Source organism: Oncorhynchus masou, chromosome 33 (assembly GCF_036934945.1).
Source record: "Oncorhynchus masou masou isolate Uvic2021 chromosome 33, UVic_Omas_1.1, whole genome shotgun sequence".
Lineage (NCBI taxonomy): Eukaryota > Metazoa > Chordata > Actinopteri > Salmoniformes > Salmonidae > Oncorhynchus > Oncorhynchus masou.
This window is the reverse complement of record NC_088244.1, coordinates 16536929-16562217: the sequence shown is the minus strand read 5'-3', so window position 1 is coordinate 16562217 and position 25289 is coordinate 16536929. Positions and strand designations below refer to the sequence as shown.

At 44.7% G+C, this 25289-nt stretch overlaps 3 protein-coding genes across 3 annotated transcripts in view; 1 reads left to right on the top strand and 2 right to left on the bottom strand.

Moving 5' to 3' along the window:
- dnah12 (dynein, axonemal, heavy chain 12) overlaps window positions 1-19965 on the bottom strand; it is a 41650-nt gene extending 21685 nt beyond the window's left edge. The window contains exons 1-30 of the mRNA XM_064956540.1: window positions 19762-19965; window positions 19493-19580; window positions 19359-19385; window positions 18991-19180; window positions 12498-12567; window positions 12187-12345; window positions 11879-12074; window positions 11599-11787; window positions 11293-11446; window positions 11079-11170; window positions 10798-10976; window positions 10573-10708; window positions 10049-10174; window positions 9786-9920; window positions 9508-9701; window positions 9171-9405; window positions 8456-8641; window positions 8117-8317; window positions 7738-7932; window positions 7511-7632; window positions 6560-6695; window positions 6307-6453; window positions 6009-6128; window positions 4675-4831; window positions 2511-2683; window positions 2261-2413; window positions 1901-2140; window positions 1557-1802; window positions 800-919; window positions 582-691 (exon numbers count right to left, since the gene is read on the bottom strand). Of these exons, the coding sequence (XP_064812612.1) occupies window positions 582-691; window positions 800-919; window positions 1557-1802; window positions 1901-2140; window positions 2261-2413; window positions 2511-2683; window positions 4675-4831; window positions 6009-6128; window positions 6307-6453; window positions 6560-6695; window positions 7511-7632; window positions 7738-7932; window positions 8117-8317; window positions 8456-8641; window positions 9171-9405; window positions 9508-9701; window positions 9786-9920; window positions 10049-10174; window positions 10573-10708; window positions 10798-10976; window positions 11079-11170; window positions 11293-11446; window positions 11599-11787; window positions 11879-12074; window positions 12187-12345; window positions 12498-12567; window positions 18991-19180; window positions 19359-19385; window positions 19493-19580; window positions 19762-19946 (4661 nt within the window). The 5' untranslated portion in view covers window positions 19947-19965. The remainder of the gene's footprint in view (window positions 1-581; window positions 692-799; window positions 920-1556; window positions 1803-1900; window positions 2141-2260; window positions 2414-2510; window positions 2684-4674; window positions 4832-6008; window positions 6129-6306; window positions 6454-6559; window positions 6696-7510; window positions 7633-7737; window positions 7933-8116; window positions 8318-8455; window positions 8642-9170; window positions 9406-9507; window positions 9702-9785; window positions 9921-10048; window positions 10175-10572; window positions 10709-10797; window positions 10977-11078; window positions 11171-11292; window positions 11447-11598; window positions 11788-11878; window positions 12075-12186; window positions 12346-12497; window positions 12568-18990; window positions 19181-19358; window positions 19386-19492; window positions 19581-19761) is intronic.
- Window positions 19966-20870: 905 nt separating this feature from the next.
- Window positions 20871-22479, bottom strand: LOC135527896 (small ribosomal subunit protein uS12). Its single transcript, XM_064956533.1, has 4 exons — window positions 22386-22479; window positions 21504-21663; window positions 21289-21409; window positions 20871-21052 (listed from the first exon to the last, which is right to left on the bottom strand). Exons 1-4 carry the CDS (start codon window positions 22387-22389, stop codon window positions 20906-20908), a joined length of 432 nt encoding a protein of 143 aa, XP_064812605.1. The 5' UTR covers window positions 22390-22479; the 3' UTR covers window positions 20871-20905.
- LOC135527895 (glucose-induced degradation protein 8-B homolog) lies at window positions 22473-25200 on the top strand. Its single transcript, XM_064956532.1, has 5 exons — window positions 22473-22561; window positions 23090-23218; window positions 23322-23518; window positions 23705-23902; window positions 24268-25200. Exons 2-5 carry the CDS (start codon window positions 23098-23100, stop codon window positions 24439-24441), a joined length of 690 nt encoding a protein of 229 aa, XP_064812604.1. The 5' UTR covers window positions 22473-22561; window positions 23090-23097; the 3' UTR covers window positions 24442-25200.
- Window positions 25201-25289: the final 89 nt, after the last annotated feature.

Here is a 25289-nt window from a genome sequence, read left to right as displayed (position 1 = left end):
AATAAAGTGCTGCTCTGCCTTCTTAACAACACTATCAACAAGGCAGGTCTTACAGGCCCTAGTTTTGTCGCAGAGAGCTAACATTAATAATATGCATGTTAATCTTTCCTGGCTCAAAGTTGAGGAGATATTGACTTCATCACTACTTGTATTTGTGAGAGGCATTGACATGTTAAATGAACAGAGCTGTCTGTTTGAACTACTGGCACACAGCTCAGACACCCATACATACCCCACAAGACATGTCACCAGAGGTCTCTTCACAGTCTCCAAGTCCAGAACAGACTATGGGAGGTGCACAGTACTACATAGAGCCATGACTACATGGAACTCTATTCCACATCATGTAACTCATGCCATCAGTAAAATTTGATTTTAAAAAAGAGATCAAAATACACCTTAAGGAATAGCGGGGACTGTGAAACAACACATAGATAAAGACACACACATGATAACACATGCTGCCTTGGCAGCAGCTAATGGGGATCCATAATAAATACAAATACCTATGAGATGCAACTTAGATTGAGTTTCAGTTCAAAAAGAAAATAAATAAAAGGATGCTGCTTGAAAAAGTGTACCCATGACGGACTATCATCATCTCATAGGTCTGTATGATCTTCTCCTTGAAGACCTCAGCTGGCTGAACATTGTGGTTCTTACAGCACTCCTCAGCACAAGCCAGAAACAGCTGGGAAACACATGACAGATGGCAGACATTTAAATAAGCAATGCACATACAGTATCAACATCTTCTATCAACACAGAGTACATAAAAACAAGCAAGGAAAATTCCAACCTGATAGTCTGCCACAGGGAGAGAGATACCGGGGAACAGGTCACTGGTGATTCCATTGAAAAGGGGGATGTCATGAGAGAGAAACTTGGGCTCATTCACATCCTTGATGGACCTCAGGAGCTGGTAGTGCCGAAAACATAGAACATGCAACGTAAGCGACTACCCTTAGATAGCCCTTATTTTTTAACTATACCATATATATATATATATATATGTGTGTATGTTTATGTATGCATATGTATGTGTATGTTTATATATATGTGGGTATGTGTATGTATGTATATATATAAATATATTTGCCAAAATAATATATGGGGGATTGGAAGTGATGCAGACAATTACATTGATGGAATCTACAATCTATCTGCAATATTGAAGCTGATCTACTCCGTTGAAATATATATATATTTAAGCAATAAGGCACGATAGGGTGTTGTATATGGCCAATATACCATGGCTAAGGGCTGTTCTTAGGCACGACGCATTGCGGAGTGCCTGGACACAGCCCTTAGCCGTGGTATATAGGCCATATACCACAAACCCCCGAGGTGCCTTATTGCTATTATAAACTGTTTAGCAATGTAATTAGAGCAGTAAAAATAAATGTTTGTCATACCCGTGGTATACAGTCTGATAAACCACAGCTGTCAGCCAATCAGCATTCAGGGCTCCAACCACCCAGTTTATAAATATATATATATATATATATATTTATACATAATAACATATCACTGTAAGCCCACTTTTGTAGACACACCAATATGTCCTCATTCTCGTCTGGGAACTTGAGTTTGAGGTTCCCTGCGGCCACCAGTACAGCTTTGACGGCCCTCATGCCGTAGTCGTAGTGGAACTGGGAGGAAAGCTGCTCTGAGCAGAGTCTGTAGGTCATCACAATCTTTACTGACAGGGGCTTGGCGTTCAGGAAGCCATAGGAGTACAGGGAGATCTCTGCTATCAGGGCGTAGTTAGGCACCATCATGGCCACAGTTCTGAACAACACCTGTTGTGGATGAATAGGGGTGAAGTACTGTTGAATCAACATGGATTTTTTTTAAATCAATCTATTGCATAGGATAAAGAGTGTATCCTCCTCTGTACCTTGAGGTTGTCTGGGAGCTCTGAGCGTCCAGCATAGCCCGGGTTCATGGTGATGGCCACGAAACAGTTGGGGTTGAGTTTGAGCATGGTGCCCTCAAAGTCAAAGTACTCCAGCTTCAACTCGATGGCCCTCTGGATGCACAGGACTTGCTGGGCCACCACAGACAGTACCTCTAGCTCAATGCGGTTAAATTCATCAAAACAGGCCCAGGCACCTGACGACGCAAGACCTTTGAAGAACTGAGAGACAGGAAGACAGAGATGAAGGTGCACTATCGCCAGCTATAATAAAGACCACACGTGTAGTAAACAGGGATTGGACATTGATTGACATTCGCTGTTATTCCCAGCTTCAGTTACCTTCCCCATAGCCAGGTAGTCCAGGCCATCAGAGCAGTTGAAGACCACACACTGCACGGCCAGGGCTTTGGCCAAGTCCTTGGTGGTCTCCGTCTTCCCCGTCCCGGCCGGACCCTCGGGTGCCCCCCCAAGACTCAGGTAGAACGCCCCAATCTAAGACATAAAGTAAAAATATGAAATGTTAGTCTAAAGTTTGGGAGTGACCTGAGTGAGATATCTTTCAGACTACATGTTTCTCGGGGTGGTTTACCAGTGTGCGGTAGCATCTGTCTGTCAGTGGCGTGATGACCAGTCGAGGGGAGTTTCCCAGGTACTCGTAGGCGTACTTGACGTCACAGTTGATGATGCGTACACGCACATTCTCGTTGATCCAGTAGTAGCGCAGTTGAGCCAACCACTGGAAGTCTGTTTCATGGGATACACCTGTCATAGAATAACAGGAAATTAGGGCCGGGACGACACCAGTATCGCAACACTCGTTAGTATCGTGGCAAGGAAACAAAACATATTAGCCGATTTCATTTCTTTAGGAAAAACAGCCCTAATGTTGGAAACAGCCCTAATGTTGGAAACAGCCCCAATGTAGGAAACAAACATTGTCATCTAGTCAGATTTGTTAATTTTCCAAGCTATATCACACAAATGTTTACATACAGCAGGTTTTTGAAGGACCAAAGAGTTTGGTCTGCTTCGCAAAATTTATTTTTTTGCCATGGAAAAAATATTGCGATATTGGTATCTGTCTTCACAGCCCTAAGGAAAATATGACATCATATTTGTTTATTTATTTGGATCCCCATTAGCTTTAGCAGAAGAAGCAGCTACTCTTCCTGGGGTCAACAAAAAAACACAAAACATGACAAGTATCAAAACACTGATAGACAGTCACACATTTAAAATACAATGAAACGAACAATACAACAAAAATATATATGTGTTAGTGTCTGTGTGTGCCCTCAAAGTCCCCAACGTTTCATGAGTTGTTGTTTAATCAATTTTGTAAAGGTAATTTAGCTGTTTGCTTGAGTAATTGGAGATGGAAGGGAGTTTCATACGATCATGACTCTGTATAAAACTGTGTGTTGCCGTGAATTTGTTTTGGACTTGGGCTTGGCGTTTTGAAATGTTCTATAAATTGCGTGAAGATACTGTATTTCAACAAGTTCAGGCGATTAGAGACTACACTGATAACTCGAGCTTGGTTCCCAAGTTTCTAAACCATTCCAAACGATCTTTGGTATACTGTAGTGTTTTCATAATATTTGAATTGAAGTGTGTGATCATAATAATTAGGATATTTTAGCGATCTGCAGTAGAAGAAATCCTAAATGCCCCCCAGCCTTCAGACGCGAACTAAACAGCTCACCTGCACTTGATATGCGTTTTTAGGTTATGGATGAGAAAGAATTTGTCATTTCCAATCAATTAGCTCAGTTATATGCTGCTTTGCAATCTATTAACAGCAAGGGTTACATTAAATAGTTTCAATATTTTTTAATGATGCATTTGGCGATGTTCAAGTAATTCACACAAAATGTATAAACAAAAGCATCCACTGTGAAAGTTGATACATGGAGGCCCTTCATACATAGGCTTTGCGTAGAACTTTGTTAAATTTATCGAATCACATCGTTTTCTTGCTCAAACCGCGAGCAACACCTGTCAAACTCAAGACATTTCTCTCAAAACACAGGGATTTCGATTAGCACAGGACTAGTATTATCAGAGGAGTTTGCAAAAAACAGTAGGTTATTCTGGCTGGAATTGTTACTCTCTTGTCATGTAAAAATGACTGACACGGCAGATTCAGATGGGACTAAAATGTTTTGGTGGTCTGTGCTCTTGCACATAATTACATTACCCGACCTCCCCAAGTAAAAGTAAAATTAATCCCGTCCGAATGGGGGATTTGCTGCACCTTATTACCGGACAGTAATCAAGATGGGAAAGACCAGAGCCTGAACAGCTAGTACAGTTGATTTTTGTGACAAAAACGCAGAACAAAATCTTCACAACAACTTCGCTTCCTCAACATGCTCAATGATCACACCTTTCATGAAACAACCAGTAGAGGTTCAGGTTTTAGAGAATGTTTTGAACCAAATACAATGCTTTTAGTTTTAGATGTATTTAAGACCTGTTTATTAATAATCACCCATTCTGACACTGACTGTAACACCTTATTTAGAACTTCTGTGAGCTCTCTGGCTTTGTGTGCTGACATGTAGAGTGTGGAATCACACGCATACATAGTCATTCTAGCTTTGTGTAAAAACAATGATAAAAGTAACGGCCTAAGGCAACTGCTCTGAGGGACACTGTACATATCTGATATTAATTCCATTTCCTTTCTTGGTGTATATTAGAACAGCATTGCACCATATAACAATTTACTAAAGCCTACTGAACATTACCTTTGTCTATCAGGTCCATCACCACATCCCTGGCGTGGACATCGATGGTGACCAGAGCCCCTAGCGTGGTGCGAGTCTGCTTGGGCAGCTTGCCTCTCACCAGCTCCACTATGTCCTTCAGCTGGCTCTGTAACTGCTGGTAGTATTTATTCAGACCCTAAAGAGAAATGCATTTCTTAGTGTGTTGACTATCATACAAATCTCCTCAACTATGTGGCAGTGTTTCCCTAGGATTTTTTTCAGCAGTGAAGGCAAGGGTAGCGGGGGGGGTAGGCGTTAGGTTGCATTCCATAGACTTCAAGTCACTTCCAGTCATCACTCCTGCAGCAAAGCAACCCCACAACATGATGCTGCCACCCCCGTGCTTCATGGTTGCTTCACGGTTGGGATGATGTCCTTCGGCTTGCAAGCCTCCCTATTTTTCCTCTCAACATAAGTGGTCATTATGGCCAAACAGTTCTATTTTTGTTTCATCAGACCAGAGGACATTTCTCCAAAAAGTACAATTTTTGTCCCCATGTGCAGTTGCAAACCGTAGTCTGGCTTTTTTATGGAGGTTTTGGAGCAGTTGCTTCGTCCTTGCTGAGCGGCGTTTCAGGTTATGTCAATATAGGACTTGTTTTACTGTGGATATAGATACTTTTGTACCTGTTAACACCAGCATCTTCACAAGGTCCTTTGCTGTTGTTCTGGGATTGATATGTACTTTTCGCACCAAAGTACGTTCATCTCTGGGAGACAGAACGCGTCTCCTTCCTGAGCGGTATGATGGCTATGTTGTCCCATGGTGTTTATACTTGCATACTATTGTTTGTACAGATGAATGTGGTACCTTCAGGCATTTGGAAATTTCTCCCAAGGATGAACCAGACTTGTGGAGGTCTACAATTTTTTTTCTGAGGTCTTGGCTGATTCCTTTTGATTTGCCCATGATGTAAAGCAAAGAGGCACTGGGTTTGAAGGTAGGCCTTGAAATACATCCAAAGGTACACCTCCAATTGACTCAAATGATGTCAATTGGCCTATTAGAAGCTTCTAAAGCCATGACATCATTTTCTGGAATTTTCCAAGCTGTTTAAAGGCACAGTCAACTTGGAATTGTGATACAGAGAATTATTATTGAAATAATCTGTCTGTAAGCAATTGTTGGAAAAATTACTTGTGTCATGCACAAAGTAGGTGTCCTAACCGACTTACCAAAACTATAGTTTGTTAACTAGAAACGAGTTTCAATGACTCCAACCTAAGTATATGTAAAATTCCAACTTCAACTGTATATTTGGTAATGGTCATCATGGTAGAGATGACAGTGATGTGTGTTCTGGTGCCCCTACCTGAGCTCCTCCTCCGATGGCCTCATGGACCTCCAGGGTCCAGAAGATCTGAGAGGTGCAGAGCACCACCTGGCCAGGCCACTCCCTGACCCACTGACTCCTAGGGGTCTCACCGTAAGCCTACACACACAGGAGGGAGGATGCAATCTCTCTTGGTAAGAACATCTTAGTTTGGCATCATATTGTTTTCTAGCATATATACGGTAATAGTAGAATGTCCGATTACACTATATGCTTTTGTACTGTGTCCCATCATGCCATACTTTATATTCATATGGTAGTGGTGGAGTAATCTCACCACTCTGGAGCGGGCAACCACGTCCCTGACGGAGCGCAGCATGATGTCCTCCACCTGCACCAGCCACTTCTCCACGGCTCCCCGTGCCTCTGAAGTGGAGATCAGTTGGATGAGCTGCACACGCTCCGCCTCACTGCTGTACATGGCCTGGAGGGATGGGTGGATGGATAGATAAATGGATGGAGAAAAACTTCACTTGCTTTTCTAGTAAATTAAGTTAACATGATCTGCTACCACTGATTAATCTACTTGCCTGGATGTCCAGGTTAGGGAGGAAGTCCAGCTTGGCGATGCCCTCAAAGCACTTTTTCAGATGGGGCTGCACGCGCAACGGGTCCTTGGTCTCTGACAGAATCTCCAGCATCTCATCATTGGACAGGAAGAAAAAGCTGGAGGTAGAGGAATGGGAGGAAGATGGAGGAATGGAGAGAGGTGGAGGAATGGGAGAGAGGTGGAGGAATGGGAGGGAGGTGGAGGAATGGGAGAGAGGTGGAGGAATGGGAGGGAGGTGGAGGAATGGGAGAGAGGTGGAGGAATGGGAGAGAGGTGGAGGAATGGGAGAGAGGTGGAGGAATGGGAGAGAGGTGGAGGAATGGGAGAGAGGTGGAGGAATGGGAGAGAGGTGGAGGAATGGGAGAGAGGTGGAGGAATGGGAGGGAGGTGGAGGAATGGGAAAGAGGTGGAGGAATGGGAAAGAGGTGGAGGAATGGGAGGGAGGTGGAGGAATGGGAGAGAGGTGGAGGAATGGGAGAGAGGTGGAGGAATGGGAGGGAGGTGGAGGAATGGGAGGGAGGTGGAGGAATGGGAGGGAGGTGGAGGAATGGGAGAGAGGTGGAGGAATGGGAGAGAGGTGGAGGAATGGGAGAGAGGTGGAGGAATGGGAGAGAGGTGGAGGAATGGGAGAGAGGTGGAGGAATGGGAGGAAGATGGAGGAATGGAGAGAGGTGGACGAATGGGAGAGAGGTGGAGGAATGGGAGAGAGGTGGAGGAATGGGAGAGAGGTGGAGGAATGGGAGGGAGGTGGAAGAATGGGAGAGAGGTGGAGGAATGGGAGGGAGGTGGAGGAATGGGAGAGAGGTGGAGGAATGGGAGAGAGGTGGAGGAATGGGAGAGAGGTGGAGGAATGGGAGAGAGGGATAGGAATTAAATCTGAATTCTTGCACAACTAGAGACAAACATTTCAAAACACTGTACATTTCATTACCGAGGGAAGAAGAGTCGTTTCTTCTCCAGGTAGGCATTCAGTCCCTTCATGATTTTATCCAGAAGGTTGTTGGAATCTTGGAGTCGTTCAAGCAGGCCAGGCAATGAGGTCGCTGACAAAATCTGCACAAATTCAAAATAGCTATGTACACGCAAAGACATCCCTTATAAAGACCCCTTTATCCTCCCTATTATGGCACCTTTGAGGCCACCAAAAAGCTGTCCTACCTTGGGGTCCTTGACGCAGTGCCTCATGACCTCCTTCCAGTGCTTGTCGACGGTCTGGAAGAGCCGCCCCTCCTCAGGCATCTGTTGCATGATGTCCTCGGAGGAGAAGATGGGCTCCAGATAGAGCCACTGGGCCTGCACCTTCAGCCACTCGTCTATGGTCTCCTGGATACGGATCAGACGCTCCTCCCACACCTGACACACAAAGAGGATCAGAGTAGGATCAAATCGCCCCTGGATGCTGTTCTAGGGTCAGCTTAGCCTTTTCTCCAATAACGGTTAAGGTTAGGATTTGGGGAAGAGCACCTACAGGAAGCATTTATCCAGGGTGAGAAAGAGAGTGGGAGGACAAGAAATGTTGCTTTGACATAAAGCCCACCTTGATCTCGCTCTCGAAGGGCTTGATGAAGGGAGAGCCCCTCATGGTCTGGGTCTTCACAATCTGGTCGTCCAGCATGGTCTGGATCTCATCCACGGCGGTGAGGATGGACACCCCAGACTCCCTGTAGGGGTGGTGGTGGAAGGAGACTCCATCCCAAACCTCCACCATGGTCTGCATGGCCTTCTCCAGAGAGAATTCCTGTCGGAGATATGAAGATATTCATCAGCCCTTTAAATTGGCTTTTCACACTAGAGCTTTTCAGTTCAGAGCATCCTTAGCTGTGGGCTATCCCATGTCACACAAGTCTCTTTCATTAAATGATCCCCACTTTCCCACCTTGCTGGCAGCAGCACTGATGGTCTCAAACTGCTCGAGGTACGGGGTGAGGTTCTGCTTGAGCACTTTCCGCAGGGTGGTGCCAGAGTCAGGCGTGAGGTCATAGTCCACAATGTCAGATATCTGAACCCAGTGGCGAGCCCTGATACCTGGGTTACACAGAATGGAGACCGTGGGGATGTGCTCCTGGGAACAAAAACGCAGTAGAAGTCAAGTCATTAGGTCATACATCTACAGTATATATCTATGGTCTATAACAGTGGTATTCAAACTTTTTCAGCAGGGACCCAATTTTTTCCGGCAGAATTTATGGGGACCTCATTTTTTGCCAAATAATTTCTTGCGACACCACCCCAAATCTAATGACACAACCTTAAAAATCTGTAAATTTCTATTTTTACATCAGTAAATAACCTTCAATTCATTGCACTTATATCTCATCAAAATGAAAAGAAACCAATAAATACATTTACTCAACTTTTTTTTCCTTCTTCAAATTATCATTCTCAAAAACATTTGTACATTGTCTCATACAATAATCTATACTCTTAATTTTTGTTCCTAGAAAATGTCGTTTTAATTTTGGCGACCCCACTGCAGTGATGTCGACTTTAATTACCACTGGTCTATAGTCTAAACATCCATTATAGCCCCACAAACAACCGACCAACACTAAACAAAAGTTCTCACATGGTAATTGTTTCCACGTAGTTACCTTGAAGTCCTTGACCTGCTCCATGACTGTGGAGCAGATGAGTGCAGTGGGGCGCTCCTGCTTCCCCGGGTCCTCCTCCCCGGGCCTCCTCTTCACCCCTCCTCCCGCCATCTGCTCTGCCTTCTTCTGCTTCTGCTGGAAGAACTTGAGCATCTTGTATATCTCCCTGAAGAACTCATCCACCTCCACCTCCATGCTCTCTCCATTCAGGTCCAAGAAGGAGCCGTCCATCCACCTGAACATTTCAGACAGGGACATGAAGCCATACATTGTTTTCGGACCTACAGCAGATGATATGACATAGAGCGAATGACAACAACCTAAACAACCCACAGACCTCTTCTCAGTGCGCTGCCACTTCAACACCAGGCCAAAGAGCTTCTGGTAGGGCTCGATGCTCTCCTTGATGACTTCCACCACGGGATAGGACGACAGGTCCCATTTGTACAGAGTCTCTTCTTTGTTGATGAAGTCGATGGCCTCCTCGGCATCCTGAAGCCTTTTCTGGACTGTCCTTACATCAGTCACATACTGATCAAAAGGTAAAGATCAGTCTAAATGGGCTGATATGTTAATCAACTTAACAGACACATTCCAGAGCGCTTGTGCTGTTACCTGCTGCATCATGTCCAGCTCGGAGCACTCTGCAAACTCCTCCATTCTGCGTCCTAGCTTCTCTAGCTCCAGCATCAGCCTCTCTCTACGGCACAGCAGCTCCTGCTCTCCTTTCTGCTTGGCCTTCAACATCACCTGGGGAAGGACGCAGCACAAGATGGTTCTTTCTTCGTAAAGCAATAATGGTAGTGGAAGGGCTTAATTATCCCCTTCACTGACACGCAAAATGTTTTTGCTTTATCCAGAATGAAGGAGTATGTTACCTCATCATTGAGATCAAACACGGGGTATATCTTTTGTGGCCAGATGAGGACTGTAGAGTTCAACTCAAGGTCTTCTGGGTCAAAGATGTGGACGTCCAACAGGTAGTTCAGTCTGTGGTGGGTCTCCTGCCGAAAGATAGAAGGGTACAGACGCTCATGATGAGTCTCACACAGTTACACAGTAGTTGCACAGTAGTTACACAGTAGTTACTGCAAGTCAATTAGCCTAGTGGTTAGAGCGTTGGACCTAGTAACCGGAAGGTTGCTGGATCGAATCCCAGAGCTGACAAGGTAAAAATCTGTTGTTCTGCCCGAGCAAGGCAGTTAACCCACTGTTCCCCAGGCGACGAAGACATGGATGTCGATTAAGGCAACCCCGCACACCTCTCTGATTCAGAGGGGCTGGGTTAAATGCAGAAGACACATTTCAGTTGAATGCATTCAGTTGGGCAAATTTCCCTTTCCCAATTATGCACTACATGAGTATTAAGACAGGATTAGGCCCTTTTTCATCGGCTTCTTACCATTATTTTGGCATTGAGCTCCTCAATACCCTTTGTCTTGGCATGACCAATGTAAGCTATCATGTCAGTCATGTCCTCGGTGGTCTCAGGAACCTTCAGGGCTTTCTCCTTGATGTTCTCAAACTCCTGGCAGATCCTTGGCAGAGGCACAGAGGAGGAAGATTTGCATTGAATATGACAATTATTTACTGTATTTATAAATGGTGGATCAATCTGTGATCTTACTGCAGACTGTGCTCTCTGTGATTGGTGATTAGTTTCTCCAGGAGTATCTGAGCAAAGGTCTTAGCCGTCTTGGCCAGCCCTTGTTTCAGCTCCTCACAGTCCAGACGCACCATGGCAAAGTGGGCTATCGCCGGCAGACTGACAATCTCCTTAGACAGGACACAGAACTCTTCCACTTTCTGTGGAACAAGACACAGACACACATATTACATTCATACCATATACTACTCCAGATACAAAATGTGTAGCTATCAAACCTGACCTGTCTTGCTCTCCCTTACCTCAGTATAATCATCAAAAGAGTGTTCCTCCTCAACAAACCTGTCCACTATACCCTGTGCTGTCCCATTGACCAGCCAATCATAGTTGTCAACTGTAAAGAAGCAACGAGGGTTTAGGACAGATAAACCTTTACAATATTCACTTTCATTCAACCAAGTAGCTGGGCTATTCGGTTCTCTTGAATTGATATACATTAGAATGTTAGTTTCTCACCATAGTTCTGGAAGTGTTTATAAGGCTCCTCCAGGTTCTTACGTACGGCAGACCTTATGGTGGTCTGAGCCCATAGCAGGACATGGTCCGCCAGTCTGGCATCAATTACAGAGCTGTTGGCCTCAGCCAGCCAAGACTGGACCGTCTGGACTTTCTGTGAAGCCACATCAGATAGCAGTGATTTGTCACCAACAAGATGAAAAGCCAAATATGGACTATGATCAAATACGTATTTATTCACACTGATTATGAAGCATATTCATTTGTGTGACAAAGAATATCCTGACACACTCGTGAGATTCATACCTGCATGGTGTTGGTGATCAGGTTCAGAATTTCTAAAACAGATTCCTCAAGGTCCTGGAAGCTGGGATAGAATTCCATCTTCTCATCATCAAAAGTCAAATCCATGCGGAAGAGAGGCAACTGGTAGACATTGAGCGGATCGAATAAGCTGACAAAGTCTTCCACGCTTCTCTCCACTAAGGATCTTAACTGTGGAAAAACGCAACCAAAAACAGAACATCAAGATAAGCTGGACTTGCTCCTAAAAACACCAGTATTGATCAAAACCTCACCTTCTCACCTGGTTGGAGATAAGTGTGGAGACACAGTTGTAGAAAGAGTCCAGTTTCTCGGCTCTGACCCCCTGCAGCATGTCCTTGCTGGTCAGCAGGTGGATGACCTTGGGAAACCAGGTGTTCATGATGCGCTCCTCGATCCTCTCACACTCCACTGCCAATTTGTGCTTCAGGCTCTCACAGGCTACAGGTCCTGTGGACCTTACCACAACACAAAAGAATAATACATAATAAAAACATATGTGAAGACAGAAATTGAAGATAATCAGGTGTTTATTCTTATACTTGTGGTGCTGTGATAGAACAATTTTACCTGCAGTCAGTAAGATCAACCAATAGCAGATGTGAAAATGCACCATAGCCGATGTCCAGGATTATCCTCATCACTGGATGAAGAATGTGTAATTTCTCCTTTATCTCCTTGCGACTTCTCACGAAGCTGTCATGCCATGGTCTGGAGAAATCGAGAGCCCTGCAAATAAATATGAAGTATAATTGACAAAATATGATTCATTAAAAATTCAATCAATAAATGGCACATTATTTGCCACAATATGCCAATCCGTCTCTGTGGTGTATTGATTAGTTATGAACATGCCGGGTGTGTATTGTTGAGACACTCACTTTGCTGATGGAGTTCTATGTCTTGCCAGAACTGTCCCTTTCATCTGTGGTTTCTGTAGCACAGTACTCACTAAAGGGGACAGATTGTAAATACTGATGTGAGACACAATCTACAACATTATATGGCTAAAAACTAAATAATATAATGCTGCTATTCAAGGCGATATGGTCTACAAATCTCTATGGCTTCACCAGTGGCTATGTGTTTGTAAAGAAATGGCAGAGATCACACCAAATGAATGTAAACATATTTGGGGGGGGCTAGTGATCTTGCAATTGCAAAGAAATGTTTTTCATGTCAAAGCCTTCTTTCATCTTCATCCATATGACTCAGCTCACTGATACAGACAGAGTGTACTCTAGAAATGACAGAAATTGTCAGGATTTGGCCAGGGTTGTTCCGGGTTTTGGTCACTAGATGCCCCCATTGTGCTTTTTGACCTTATGTTTTTTCCCTTGTTTCCCATTATTATTTGCACCTGTGCCTCGTTTCCCCTGATTGTATTTAAACCCTTAGTTTCCCTCAGTTCTGTGCTCTGTGTTTGTATGTTAGCACCCAGCCCTAGTGTTCTGTGTATTCTTGTCGATTCCGGTGGATGCTCTTGTGGAATTCTGTTTTTGAGTATCTCTTGAGGCTTTTTTTGTGCTATTCCTACCACCTTTTGGATTTGCCATTTTTGTATTGAAGGACTTCTCCTTTTTACTTTATTAAATACACCGTCTTAAGTACTGCTGTGTCTGCCTCATCTTCTGGGTTCTGCTGACTATTCGTGGCTCAGTTGGTTAAGTGACTGTTTCTCACTCCGGAGACCCAGGTTCGTAACCGGGTCCTGACAGAAACACAGAGCCAAAAATGAACCCAGAGGCAGCCAGTTCCCAGGACCTTTTTGCCATGCTGTCCCACCACCAGGAGACTGTCCAACGCCACGAAGCCGCCCTGGTTCAGCAAGAGGCCTTAATGGCTAGACATTCTCATCTTCTGTCGGAGATGCTGACTTCCATTAAGCAAATATCTGATCGTCTTACCCCGGCAACAGTTCCCGTCCCAGTACCTCAGATTCACGTACCCATGGCAGTTAACCCCCTGGCTGAACCTCGTCTTCCACCTCCCCAACGGTTCTCAGGTGATCCAAGTGCTTGTAAAGGGTTTCTCACCCAATGTTCTCTCTCCTTTGAGCTACAACCCTCGTCGTTTCCCACCGACCGGTCTAAGATCGCTTACATCATCACCCTGCTGTCGGAAAAAGCCCTGGCCTGGGCTACTGCTGTGTGGGATGCCCATAGTTCCTGCTGTGCCAGCTACTCTGCCTTTGCTGAGGAATTCAAACGAGTGTTTCAAGGCCCAAGCAGTGGTTCTGACTCAGCCAAACAGCTCCTGACTCTCCACCAAGGTTGGCGAAGCGTGACGGACTATGCCATCCAGTTCCGCACGGTGGCAGCAGCAAGTGGCTGGAACAACGAGGCGCTCACGGTGTGCTTTCTGAAAGGCCTTTCCGACACTATCCAAGATGAACTGGCCACTCGGGAACCACCGGACTATCTCGAGTCCCTGATCAAGTTGGCCTCACGCATTGACCAGCGTCTGAGAGAGAGAGAACTCAACCGTAGACCTCTAGCCCCTATCCGCCGGATGAGGGAGCGACGCTGTCTATATTGCGGGAAACCGGGCCATTTCCGTTCCACGTGTCCCGGGCTCCAGGGAAACGCTCTGTCCCGTACAGACCGGGGGGAACTGTAACGGGAAACATAACCTCCTCCCATCCGTCCAACTCCCGTCTGCTCATTCCAGTCACCCTCTCCTGGGACAACCACAAGCTTCACCTTCAAGCCTTGGTAGACTCTGGAGCCGCAGGTAACTTCATGGATGGTGTCTGGGCGAAGGAGAATGGCGTTCCCTCTGAACCTCTAAGTGAACCCATGAGGGTCACTACATTGGATGGAAGCCCTTTGGGATCTGGACTTGTCACTCATGTCACTACCTCCTTGCGACTTTCAGTTTCCCAACACCAGGAATTGATGAACTTTCATTTGATCTCCTGTTCCGAGTTCCCTCTCGTCCTTGGATACCCCTGGCTTCACAGCCATAACCCTCACATCGACTGGTCTGTGGGCACTATCAAGCAGTGGGGTCCTACGTGCCAAGCTACTTGTATTTTCCAGAATTCCCGAGTTCTACTCCCGAGTCTTTAGAATCCATCGACCTGACCCGAGTTCCCGAGTGTTACCATGACCTCAAACTGGTGTTTAGCAAACAGAGGGCCACCATGCTACCACCCCATAGACCTTACGATTGCCCCATCGACCTGTTTCCGGGCACTTGCCCCCCAGGGGTCAGATCTTTTCCCTATCTCCACCCGAACGAGCTGCTATGGATACCTACATCAAGGACGCTCTGGAAGCAGGCCTCATGCGTCCATCCACCTCCCGGCGGGAGCAGGGTTTTTCTTTGTGGCCAAGAAAGACGGTGGATTACGTCCTTGCATCGACTACCGGGGACTCAATGCCATAACCGTCCGTAACCGTTACCCGCTACCCCTTATGGCCACAGCCTTCGAGCTGCTCCAGGAAGCAGTTGTTTTCACTAAGCTTGACCTGCGGAACGCATACCATCTTGTGCGGATCAGACCTGGTGACGAGTGGAAGACCGCTTTCAACACGCCTACTGGTCACTATGAATACTTGGTGATGCCCTTCGGCCTGACCAACGCCCCAGCGGTGTTCCAAGCGCTCATAAACGATGTGCTTAGGGATATGCTTAACATATGTGTTCGTTTACTTGGATGACATCCTCATCTTTTCGAGCTCCCTTCAAGAACACACTAAGCATGTCAGACAAGTACTCAAACGCCTCCTGGACAGCCATCTGTACATTAAGCCGGAAAATGTGAATTCCATTCATCCCGAGTACAATTCCTGGGATTTGTAGTGGAACCCGGTCGAGTCCAAATGGACCCCAGGAAGGTAGGGGCGGTAGCGGATTGGCCCACCCCCAAATCCGTTAAGGAAGTTCAGCGTTTCCTGGGCTTCATAAACTTTTACCGCAAGTTCATCAAGAACTTCAGCTTGGTGGCAGCCCCTCTCTCAGCTTTAACCAAGGGTGGCAATGCAAGGTTTTTGTGGGGAAGAGAAGCTGAGACGGCCTTCCAAGGACTCAAGCAGCGCGTTCTCTCTGCTCCCATCCTGATACTACCGACTACGGATGAACCATTTGTGGTGGAGGTAGACGCATCAGAGGTTGGTGTTGGAGCTGTCCTGTCTCAGAGGGGTGAAGACAAGAAGCTTCATCCGTGCGCTTTCTTCTCACACCGGCTTACCCCGACTGAGAGGAACTACGATGTGGGGATCGTGAACTCCTAGCGGTTAAGATGGCATTGAAGGAATGGAGACACTGGCTCGAGGGGGCTTCTCACCCGTTTCAAGTGCTTACGGACCACAAAAATCTGGAGTATATCCAGCAGGCGAAGCGGTTGAACTCTAGACAAGCTAGATGGTCTCTTTTCTTCAATCGATTCCAGTTTATCCTCACCTATCGGCCCGGGTCGAAGAATCTCAAACCGGATGCCCTGTCCCGAGTCTACGCTCCTGCCATTCGAGATGACACGGACATGCCTGTCCTTCCTGCTGCTAAGATTGTGGCTCCGATCTCGTGGCAAGTTGAGGATACCGTGAGACGTGCTCAAGCCGGACCCGAAAGGAGGTCCTGCCAATCGGTTGTTTGTCCCCAAGGCAGTGAGGACTCAGGTCCTTCTGTGGGGGCACTCCTCTCGCCTCACCTGTCATCCGGGCGTAGGTCGCACCTTGGAGTTCATCCAGCGTAAGTTCTGGTGGCCTACCATAAGAGAAGACGTTGCCACTTTCGTCAATGCCTGTCCCGTGTGCTGCCAGGGCAAATCTTCTCACCTCCGCCCTCAAGGACTCCTTCACCCTTTACCTGTTCCCCACAGACCCTGGTCCCATATCTCATTGGACTTTATTACTGGACTTCCTCCATCCCATGGCAATACTACTATCCTAGTCATAATCGACAGGTTTTCAAAGGCGGCCAGGTTCGTCCCTCTGACTAAGTTACCTTCTGCCAAGGAAACGGCTGAGTTGGTAATTAATCATGTGTTCCGAGTCTTCGGCATTCCTCAAGATATGGTTTCTGACAGAGGTCCCCAGTTCGCCTCAAGGTTTTGGAAGGCCTTCTGCCAACTCATGGGTGCTTCTGCCAGTCTATCTTCAGGGTACCATCCGGAGTCCAACGGCCAAACAGAGAGGATGAATCAAGAGCTGGAAACCACCCTCCGATGTATGACTCGTGACAACCCGTCCACATGGTCATCCTTTATTGTTTGGGCCGAATACGCGCACAACACCTTGCGCTCCTCCTCCACTGGTATGTCCCCGCACGAGTGTCAGTTTGGCTATGCTCCTCCATTGTTCCCGGACCAGGAGGCAGAAGTCAGAGTGCCTTCAGCCTTGAAGTTCGTCAGACGCTGTCGGCTTATGTGGAGGAAGACCCGTCTTAATCTTATGCGTTCCTCACAGAGGTACCAACAACAAGCCAACAGACGTCGCCGTCCCGGGCCTACCCTGCGCCCCGGCCAGAGAGTCTGGCTCTCCACAAGAGACTTACCTCTACGGGTGGAGTCTCGCAAGCTGTCCCAAAAATACATCGGTCCCTTCAAGGTTGCCAGGAGAGTTAACCCAGTTTCTTATCGCCTACACTTACCCAGATCCCTTAAGATTAATTTCACATTTCATTGTTAAAACCTGTTGTTTTTTCTCCCCTTGTCCCGGCAGACAGACCTCCCCTCCGCCTCGTGTCATTGGAGGCCAGCCGGCTTATACCGTCCATCGGATACTGGATTCCCGCCGGGTGCAGCGGTCCTGGCAGTATCTGGTGGACTGGGAAGGCTACGGTCCCGAGGAGCGCTCCTGGGTTCCTGCCAAAGACATCCTGGATCCTGACCTCATTCGTCAGTTCAGGGCCCTCCACCCTGAGAGAGCTGGTAGGAACGTCAGGAGCCGTTCCTAGGGGGGGGATTCTGTCAGGATTTGTCCAGGGTTGTTCCGGGTTTTGGTCACTAGATGCCCCCATTGTGCTTTTTGACCTTATGTTTTTTCCCTTGTTTCCCATTATTATTTGCACCTGTGCCTCGTTTCCCCTGATTGTATTTAAACCCTTAGTTTCCCTCAGTTCTGTGCTCTGTGTTTGTATGTTAGCACCCAGCCCTAGTGTTCTGTGTATTCTTGTCGATTCCAGTGGATGCTCTTGTGGAATTCTGTTTTTGTTTTTGAGTATCTCTTGAGGCTTTTTTTGTGCTATTCCTACCACCTTTTGGATTTGCCATTTTTGTATTGAAGGACTTCTCCTTTTTACTTTATTAAATACACCGTCTTAAGTACTGCTGTGTCTGCCTCATCTTCTGGGTTCTGCTGACTATTCGTGGCTCAGTTGGTTAAGTGACTGTTTCTCACTCCGGAGACCCAGGTTCGTAACCGGGTCCTGACAGAAATGCTTTTAAATCAACACTTTTAGAGAGCAATGAACTAAAATGGTACCAACTGATAAACAAACCTGAAAGGAACAAACTGCGTACCTACTGCTTTTTAATAACTTTAGGGACACAACCCCAGGGCCGGCTCTAGCCTTTTGGGGCTTTAAGCGAGATTTGGTAGGGGGGCCCATTCACCAAGCGGAAAAACATTTTAGTGGCCCCCCTTGTGACGGCAGAGAGAAATGTACATTTTCAAGTAAATGTCCTACAATTCTACACATTTTGTCATGGATAAGATGTAGATAAGATGTTGCCGTTTTAATGCACGTTTTCTACAGTTCTACACATTTTTTCCATGGGGCAGAGAGAATTCTTTGCTATTTTAAAGCAAATTTCCTGCAATTCTACACATTTTTCCATTGAGTGGAAATACATTTTTGCAGTTATAAAGCTAATTGCCTGCAATTCCAATATCAAAATGTAGATGTGGAGTGTGGCCCCTCTCAATATTGATACACAAACACTCCATTAGATAAATATGTACAGTATGTACTTTTTGTAACCATGGTTCCATTGAAGCAGAAGTTCATGTCTTGCTTTACTGTGGGCTATACAGTGACATTAGGGATGATATGTTATGTCAGCTTTCCAGACAAAATTATCATTTTAACAGTCTGGATGAAAATAATAAATTGTGTCAACTTTTATCAGGTAACAATGTAAATGCCTGCGGCAAAGCCTGCAACCTTATCTTTCAACTGAGATGTTTCTTTATAAGTGTCTACCTGTCCCTTTATTATACTGTATTTTAGTTTTTTTTGGTTTATGCATATATGTGTATGTATAGATGATGTAATGTAACATAGATTACGCCTGTACCATGTTTGACAATGATTGCCTTTTAGTGTCTCAAAACTCAATTAGAGTGATCCACAATGTGGTTTAAAAAAAATCTGTATTTGGAACTAGTATATAATTGTGGAGATAGAGATAGACATGAATACACGCACCTGTGTGTTTGACCATCCCGCTGAGGAAGTTTTCGCTGACCTCCCTACATAGCTCCTGCAGCAGCTCGTCTCTCCCAGGGCCCACACGCAGCTGGGGAGGAATGCGGGTCAGCATGGCATCGAGCCACTGCTGCTGGATGGGCACCACAGGACTGCCCTCCACACACTCCTTCAGGAACATGTAGTTTAACTGCAGGTGTGGCCACAATGGAGCGACAGTGCGGAAATAGGAAAATAGGTTGATACTTATCATTTTGAACACAAATAACTAGGAACATAGTATTTTGTTGGCATCTCACATAACAAAAAAAAGACACAATTGTCAGAGACCAGAAGAAACTTAACAAAACAAAAAGCAGCCAACTTACTCTACGCCTTCGGTCTTCACTGCTCATCTGTGAAATAAAAAGGTGACAACTTTGAGAAATTCTGACATACATTAGCATAACAGAGATAACAGAGATCCGCCTGAGAAACTCAATAAGAAAGCTTTATATCTCACAGAAGGGGGGAACTCTGGCTCAGGGGACGTGGGAGCCACCGGTCTTAAATCCTTAGCGTTCTTGTATGCCTGCATTGCACTAGCAACCCTACAAGAGTAAAGAGCACAATGTGAATACTACAGCAACCAAAAACGACTTGCATTTGACTCAATGTAATTGAAACAGAGAATGACAATCATGTGTATTGTCATCCTAAATATCTCAGTACTATACCAGTTAAGTGAATGTATGGCTTGACATTTAATAACAAAAAGTTCAAGGGACATACAGGATCTTATGCAACTGCTGTTGCTGCTGTTTACTTCTCCTGTGCCTCAGCAGCTTCTTCTGCACAGTCATCTCGCCCTCTGCAGCCCCCTCCTGCAAATGTGTGCTTGGGATGGGTGGCAGAACAGAGTACTGGTTCAGACCATCTCCCATGGGTGGCTTGAACACCCCTGCGGAGGAAGGCATCTCAGGGACTACTGAAGGAAGACACTAACAATATTGCAAAATCCTTAGCCTGTTGAACCATCAGTTAACATTGCATTTTAGTTGCAAACACAGCCAATGCATTTCCTCTGCCATAATTGTTTTATATTTAAAAGTCTAAAGTAATTTATTAAATCAATAAGCACTTGCCTTGCTTGCTTATGCTAATGTTAACAGTGTGCCTTCGAAGTTAAAATCGTTGGTGTGGCTAGCTAGCCATGCTAGTTTGTAGTATCTATGAGTTATTCATTAAATGTACATTCATAACTATAGTTGAGAGTTTATTTCAAGTGAAATGTAAAAAAAAATGCAAGGTTTGCATGCAATGTGTATAACTTACCCCCTGCTCTCTTTTGTTAATACTTGTTTGTAACTCCTGTCTATGCAGAATTCAGTTGCTTGAAAGTGGAGGAAAAACAAGTCCGTTGCTATAGAAACTGTAAACAACCATATGGATACCCCTGCTGGAGGCACAACACACTGCTGCTGATTGCAGAATGCACATTTTCTCAGTGTGGCATTATCTATCACGCATTTCAATTTATGCATGTGGAGACATTTAGATGCATAAAGAATACTTTGCAACAATACCATTATCCCACCATGTGTTTGTTTGGTATGACTATTTTCTTTTTGATGTGTGCATTTCTGTAATTCTGGGCTCATCTGTAAAATACCTTGGTCTCATTATGACTCCGATAAAATAAAGGTTCAATAAAAAAAGTCACAAATTTAACCAAGCAACTAGTGTCTATCCAGTTCAGCTTCCTTTATACGTGTGTCCACTCAATTTAATGCAAAGCTACAAAGCCTAAAGAAAATATTCAAGTCTAAGGCATATCATTAAAAAAAATAAAAAATACAACCCCATAAACACCTAGAAAAATGGACAGACAAATAAAAAAATATTTTCCACTTTTTATTGTTTGACTGTATACATTCTATGATCGAGGTCTTTCTTTCTTGCCTTTGTAAAGGGCCAGTAGTGAGACATTAGCTACTTTGACCACCTTGAAGCGGACACCAGGAATATCACCAACGGCGTGCCCCTTCCGACCAAATCCTGCCACCAACACCTCATCGTTTTCCTGATGGGAGAGGAAGAGGATTTGAAAACAGTGGTTATGATGAAATGCCTGACAATTAACAATTATGTGCAGGTAGTCCAAAGATGACAGAATCCAAAGATCAGATGGCTAATTTATAATAAAACAATATCCAAAGTATATATGGATGTTCTTGAGTAAATAAAATGTACCTTTGATGAGTAATGGAGTAATGTGAAATAGAGAGCTATGATGAGAAATAGAAAAGAACTTCTTACCTCAATGAAGTTCAAACAGCCATCATTGGGGACGAAAGCTGTGATCTTCTTGCCATTTTTGATGAGTTGCACCCTGACACACTTCCTGATGGCAGAGTTGGGCTGCTTAGCTTCAACGCCCCTAGACAGAAGGAGAGATGTTTTTGAGCTAGCTAAATTGTGGAAGCCAAAACATACAGTATGAAGTAATAGGCTAAATTACAGTGATGTCTTACACTTTCTCAAGCACAATGCCTTTGGCATGAGATGCCCCTCCGAATGGGTTGGCCTTCAGGGCAGTGCCCAGGTGAGCCTTCTTATACTGCTTGTCATGCCATCTCTGCTCCCTGCGATGGTTACGCAGTTTCCTAGCTGTACGCAGACCCCGGCACTTGCCTGGAGAAAGGAGAGGCAAAATGGACAGTATGAAGGATTAGGCCAAATGACTGCCCTAGACTGACTGACAGCTCATAAAATGATCAATGCATGCTTCTTCTACAGGTCATGTCAGCGCCAATGTGGGAATTGGTTATGTTGAACAGCAGTGGTAGGTAGTGAATAGAATGGTTAAGGATTTCATGGCTATGTGGCTAGAAGAAAACAATCGGATTGAGTTTAAAGATAGCAGGTGCTTGTATCAATATAATACACCACAAGTATACATTTGAACCATATTTCCTCCGTCATGTACAATAAGTAAGGACGGGAATATCTAGTGGTCTGTGAATGTAAGGACTGCATCATTATCTGGTGTGCGCACAGCATCGCAGAGACGAGGAGGGAAAGCAGCTGCCAAGAAGAGGCCAGATAAGCCAACGAACACCCTACAACATGATGTATCCTACATGGACATTGAAGGGGAGTTTTGTTAAGGTAGCTCACTAGTTCACATCTCTAACCCACTCGATATCCATTTTCATATCAGAAATGTCTTTCTCACATGTGGCAGCTAGCTACATGTGGCTGGTGCTGCCGACTTTTCGTATGTATAATACACGACAATCATTTCTACATGGTGTGATGACATAATATCATATTGTGACTACTGTCAAGACAGTTTTTGTGTGTTAGATCAATCAAATAAACGTATTATTTCAATGTGAATATTGGGGACTCACCCATTCTTTCAGTGTCCGGGTACTGAAAAAAAAGCCGCACGCACGATTCTTACCACGTGACCCAGGCGTCATCGCAGTCTCTAACCAATCATTTTGGGGGAATCAATGAAATCCCGTGAGTTTTCCTGTGTGACGCTCTTGATTGCTACCGCTGAATAGTAGCAGCAAAATATCAGGTACAGTATTTAAAATAATATATTTGCTTTTCCAAAATACAGTTGACTCATACGAATAGATATTCACGTTACTAAACTGACCCTGTTACATATGTATATGTTGTACAAATTCTGTGAGGGCAAATAGATGGCGTTGTTTTGCTTGATAACGGCTGAGTTTAAGGCTTCAATGTTGTGGTTTTCATCGAAGGCCGCATGAACGTTATTGAGCTTCCGGCTTATACCAAATGACACTCACTTAGCTTTCCCCTACGTTATTTACGAATACTTTATTGGCGTTAACATGACATCCATGGCAATCTCATACAACAATTTTACAGCATGGTCGTTATTCTACATTTTCTAACAATGATTTCATGTGCTATATGATAAGGCTTGTTGAACCTATAATAATTAAGTGTACTGTACAGCTGACACATCCGCTATTTCAATCCATAGTAGTTAACTGCAGTGTTCAACATTCAGCCTTAGTTTTAGCCAAATTACAATGAACATGGCAATGATGGGGGGGGGGCATGTTTTTTGTAGAACAATTCATGATGAGTTATAGTGAAAAGCCGGAGGACATAACAAGAGAAGAGTGGATGGAGAAGCTCAACAATGTCCACATTCAGAGGGCCGACATGAACAGGCTCATCATGAACTACTTGGTGACAGGTATAGAAACCATACACACAGACATACAATGAAAAACCTGGTAACAGGTAGATGCTAGTTTTCCTGATCTAAACAGAGAATTGTATATCTTTGGTTTGAACAGAGGGGTTTAAGGAGGCAGCTGAGAAGTTCCGTATGGAGTCTGGGATTGAGCCCAGTGTGGACCTGGATTCTCTGGACGAGAGGATAAAGATCCGGGAGATGATCCTGAAGGGACAGATACAGGAGGCCATCGCACTCATCAACAGCATGCACCCAGAACTGCTTGACACTAACCGCTACCTGTACTTTCACCTACAGGTAAAAAGCAGATTGCCTCTCCTGTTATAATTCTTTTGTCAGTCTTATTTTGTTTGCCGTTTTCTTCATTCTTTTCCATCTGTTCCTCTCTCTATCCTTTTTGTCTCATTATTCCCTCCACTGTTTTTTGTCCATATTCCTTTTCCTCCCCTGACTGTCCCTGTATACTGCTCTTACCCTCTGCAGCAGCAGCACCTGATTGAGCTGATCCGTCTGAGGGAGACTGAGGCAGCACTAGAGTTTGCTCAGTCCCAGCTGGCAGAGCAGGGGGAGGAGAGTAGAGAGTGTCTGACAGAGATGGAGAGAACCTTGGCCCTGCTGGCCTTCGACAACCCTGAGGAGTCACCCTTCGGAGACCTCCTCAACACAATGCAGAGGCAGAAGGTGTGTTTATTCTCACTTATCATAATCCAGAAATAGATAATAACGTGCATATTGTAAGTTTATACTACTATTTCATTATTTTGTCAGTACACGAACTTTGGTTTTGACTAGATGGGATAGTGGTTTTGTCAGATTTGACTTTTCATAGTAGTTTAGGAGAATTTATTCTGCAGGTTAGGAGAATTAATGTAGCAGGTTAGGAGAATTAAGTTAAGGTTAGGAAAAGAGTTAGGGTTAGCTAAAATGCACAAAAATTCAACATTTGACATTACTTTGACAAAATCTGTATCCCTTCTAGCCATAACTTTTGACCTATAACTGATGCTGATTTAATATACCTCCTGTCCACTGTGTGCTTCCTGAAGGTGTGGAGTGAAGTGAACCAGTCTGTGCTGGACTACGAGAACAGAGAGTCAACGCCCAAACTGGCCAAGCTCCTCAAACTGCTCCTGTGGGCTCAGAACGAACTTGACCAAAAGAAAGTCAAGTACCCCAAAATGACAGACCTCAGCAAGGGCACGATCGAGGACCCAAAGTGAGAGGACACCAGGCTGTGTATGCTGGTGGAAACTAATTGGACTCCCCTCCTACCTATTTATACTCTGACAGAGACTGACTGAAACAATATGTTTTCTTTCTTTGTGTGGGTTGCTTTTTGGGAGACTTTGATAACATGGACTGTACAAACTATCCAGTTTGTATTTTAGTGACTTGCTGCCTGAAACTTCAATATCTGAAATATAAACCCTTGTATTTTAATGAAGTAAAATTATAAGACTTTTGTTTCATGTCTGCAATAGATAGTTGTATATGAACATTTCCTTTTTGCAGATTTCACAGTTACACTATTTTTTTTCTGTCTGTCTGGCAGGGAAAGTTAGCCATCTTTGCATATGGATGGTGTGTTAAAGCCTAAATTAGGCTCTTGGGACTATAACGTGTTAACCTATAAACAGAAATTAATGAGGTTGAGGTAGAACAATTGGTTCCCGTTGCTGTGGTCCGCTGTCTCAATTACAGTACATTTTGTTTTTCTCAACAACAAAAAACATGCACATTTCAGTTTCTCATGAATTCTAGTGTAGGGGCCAAAGCTGGGTACTGACGGAATGCTTCTAAGCTGCTAGTACCCTGTAATGTTGTCAGGGTTTTGTTGCAACCTTAGCTTTCATCCTGTGTTATCTTGAACCAACACGATAATAATGTGAATACATACAGAGACATACATTTAGTTCATGTTGACAGTTTTGCAACTGGATTATTTACATTATGGAATAAAATACTATTTTGGAACACTTGATATGCTTAGGTTGTTCATTATATTTGCACCAAAAAATACGTGATGATAGTGTTTTTCAGTCTCGTCAGTATGCCATTTAACCGATAG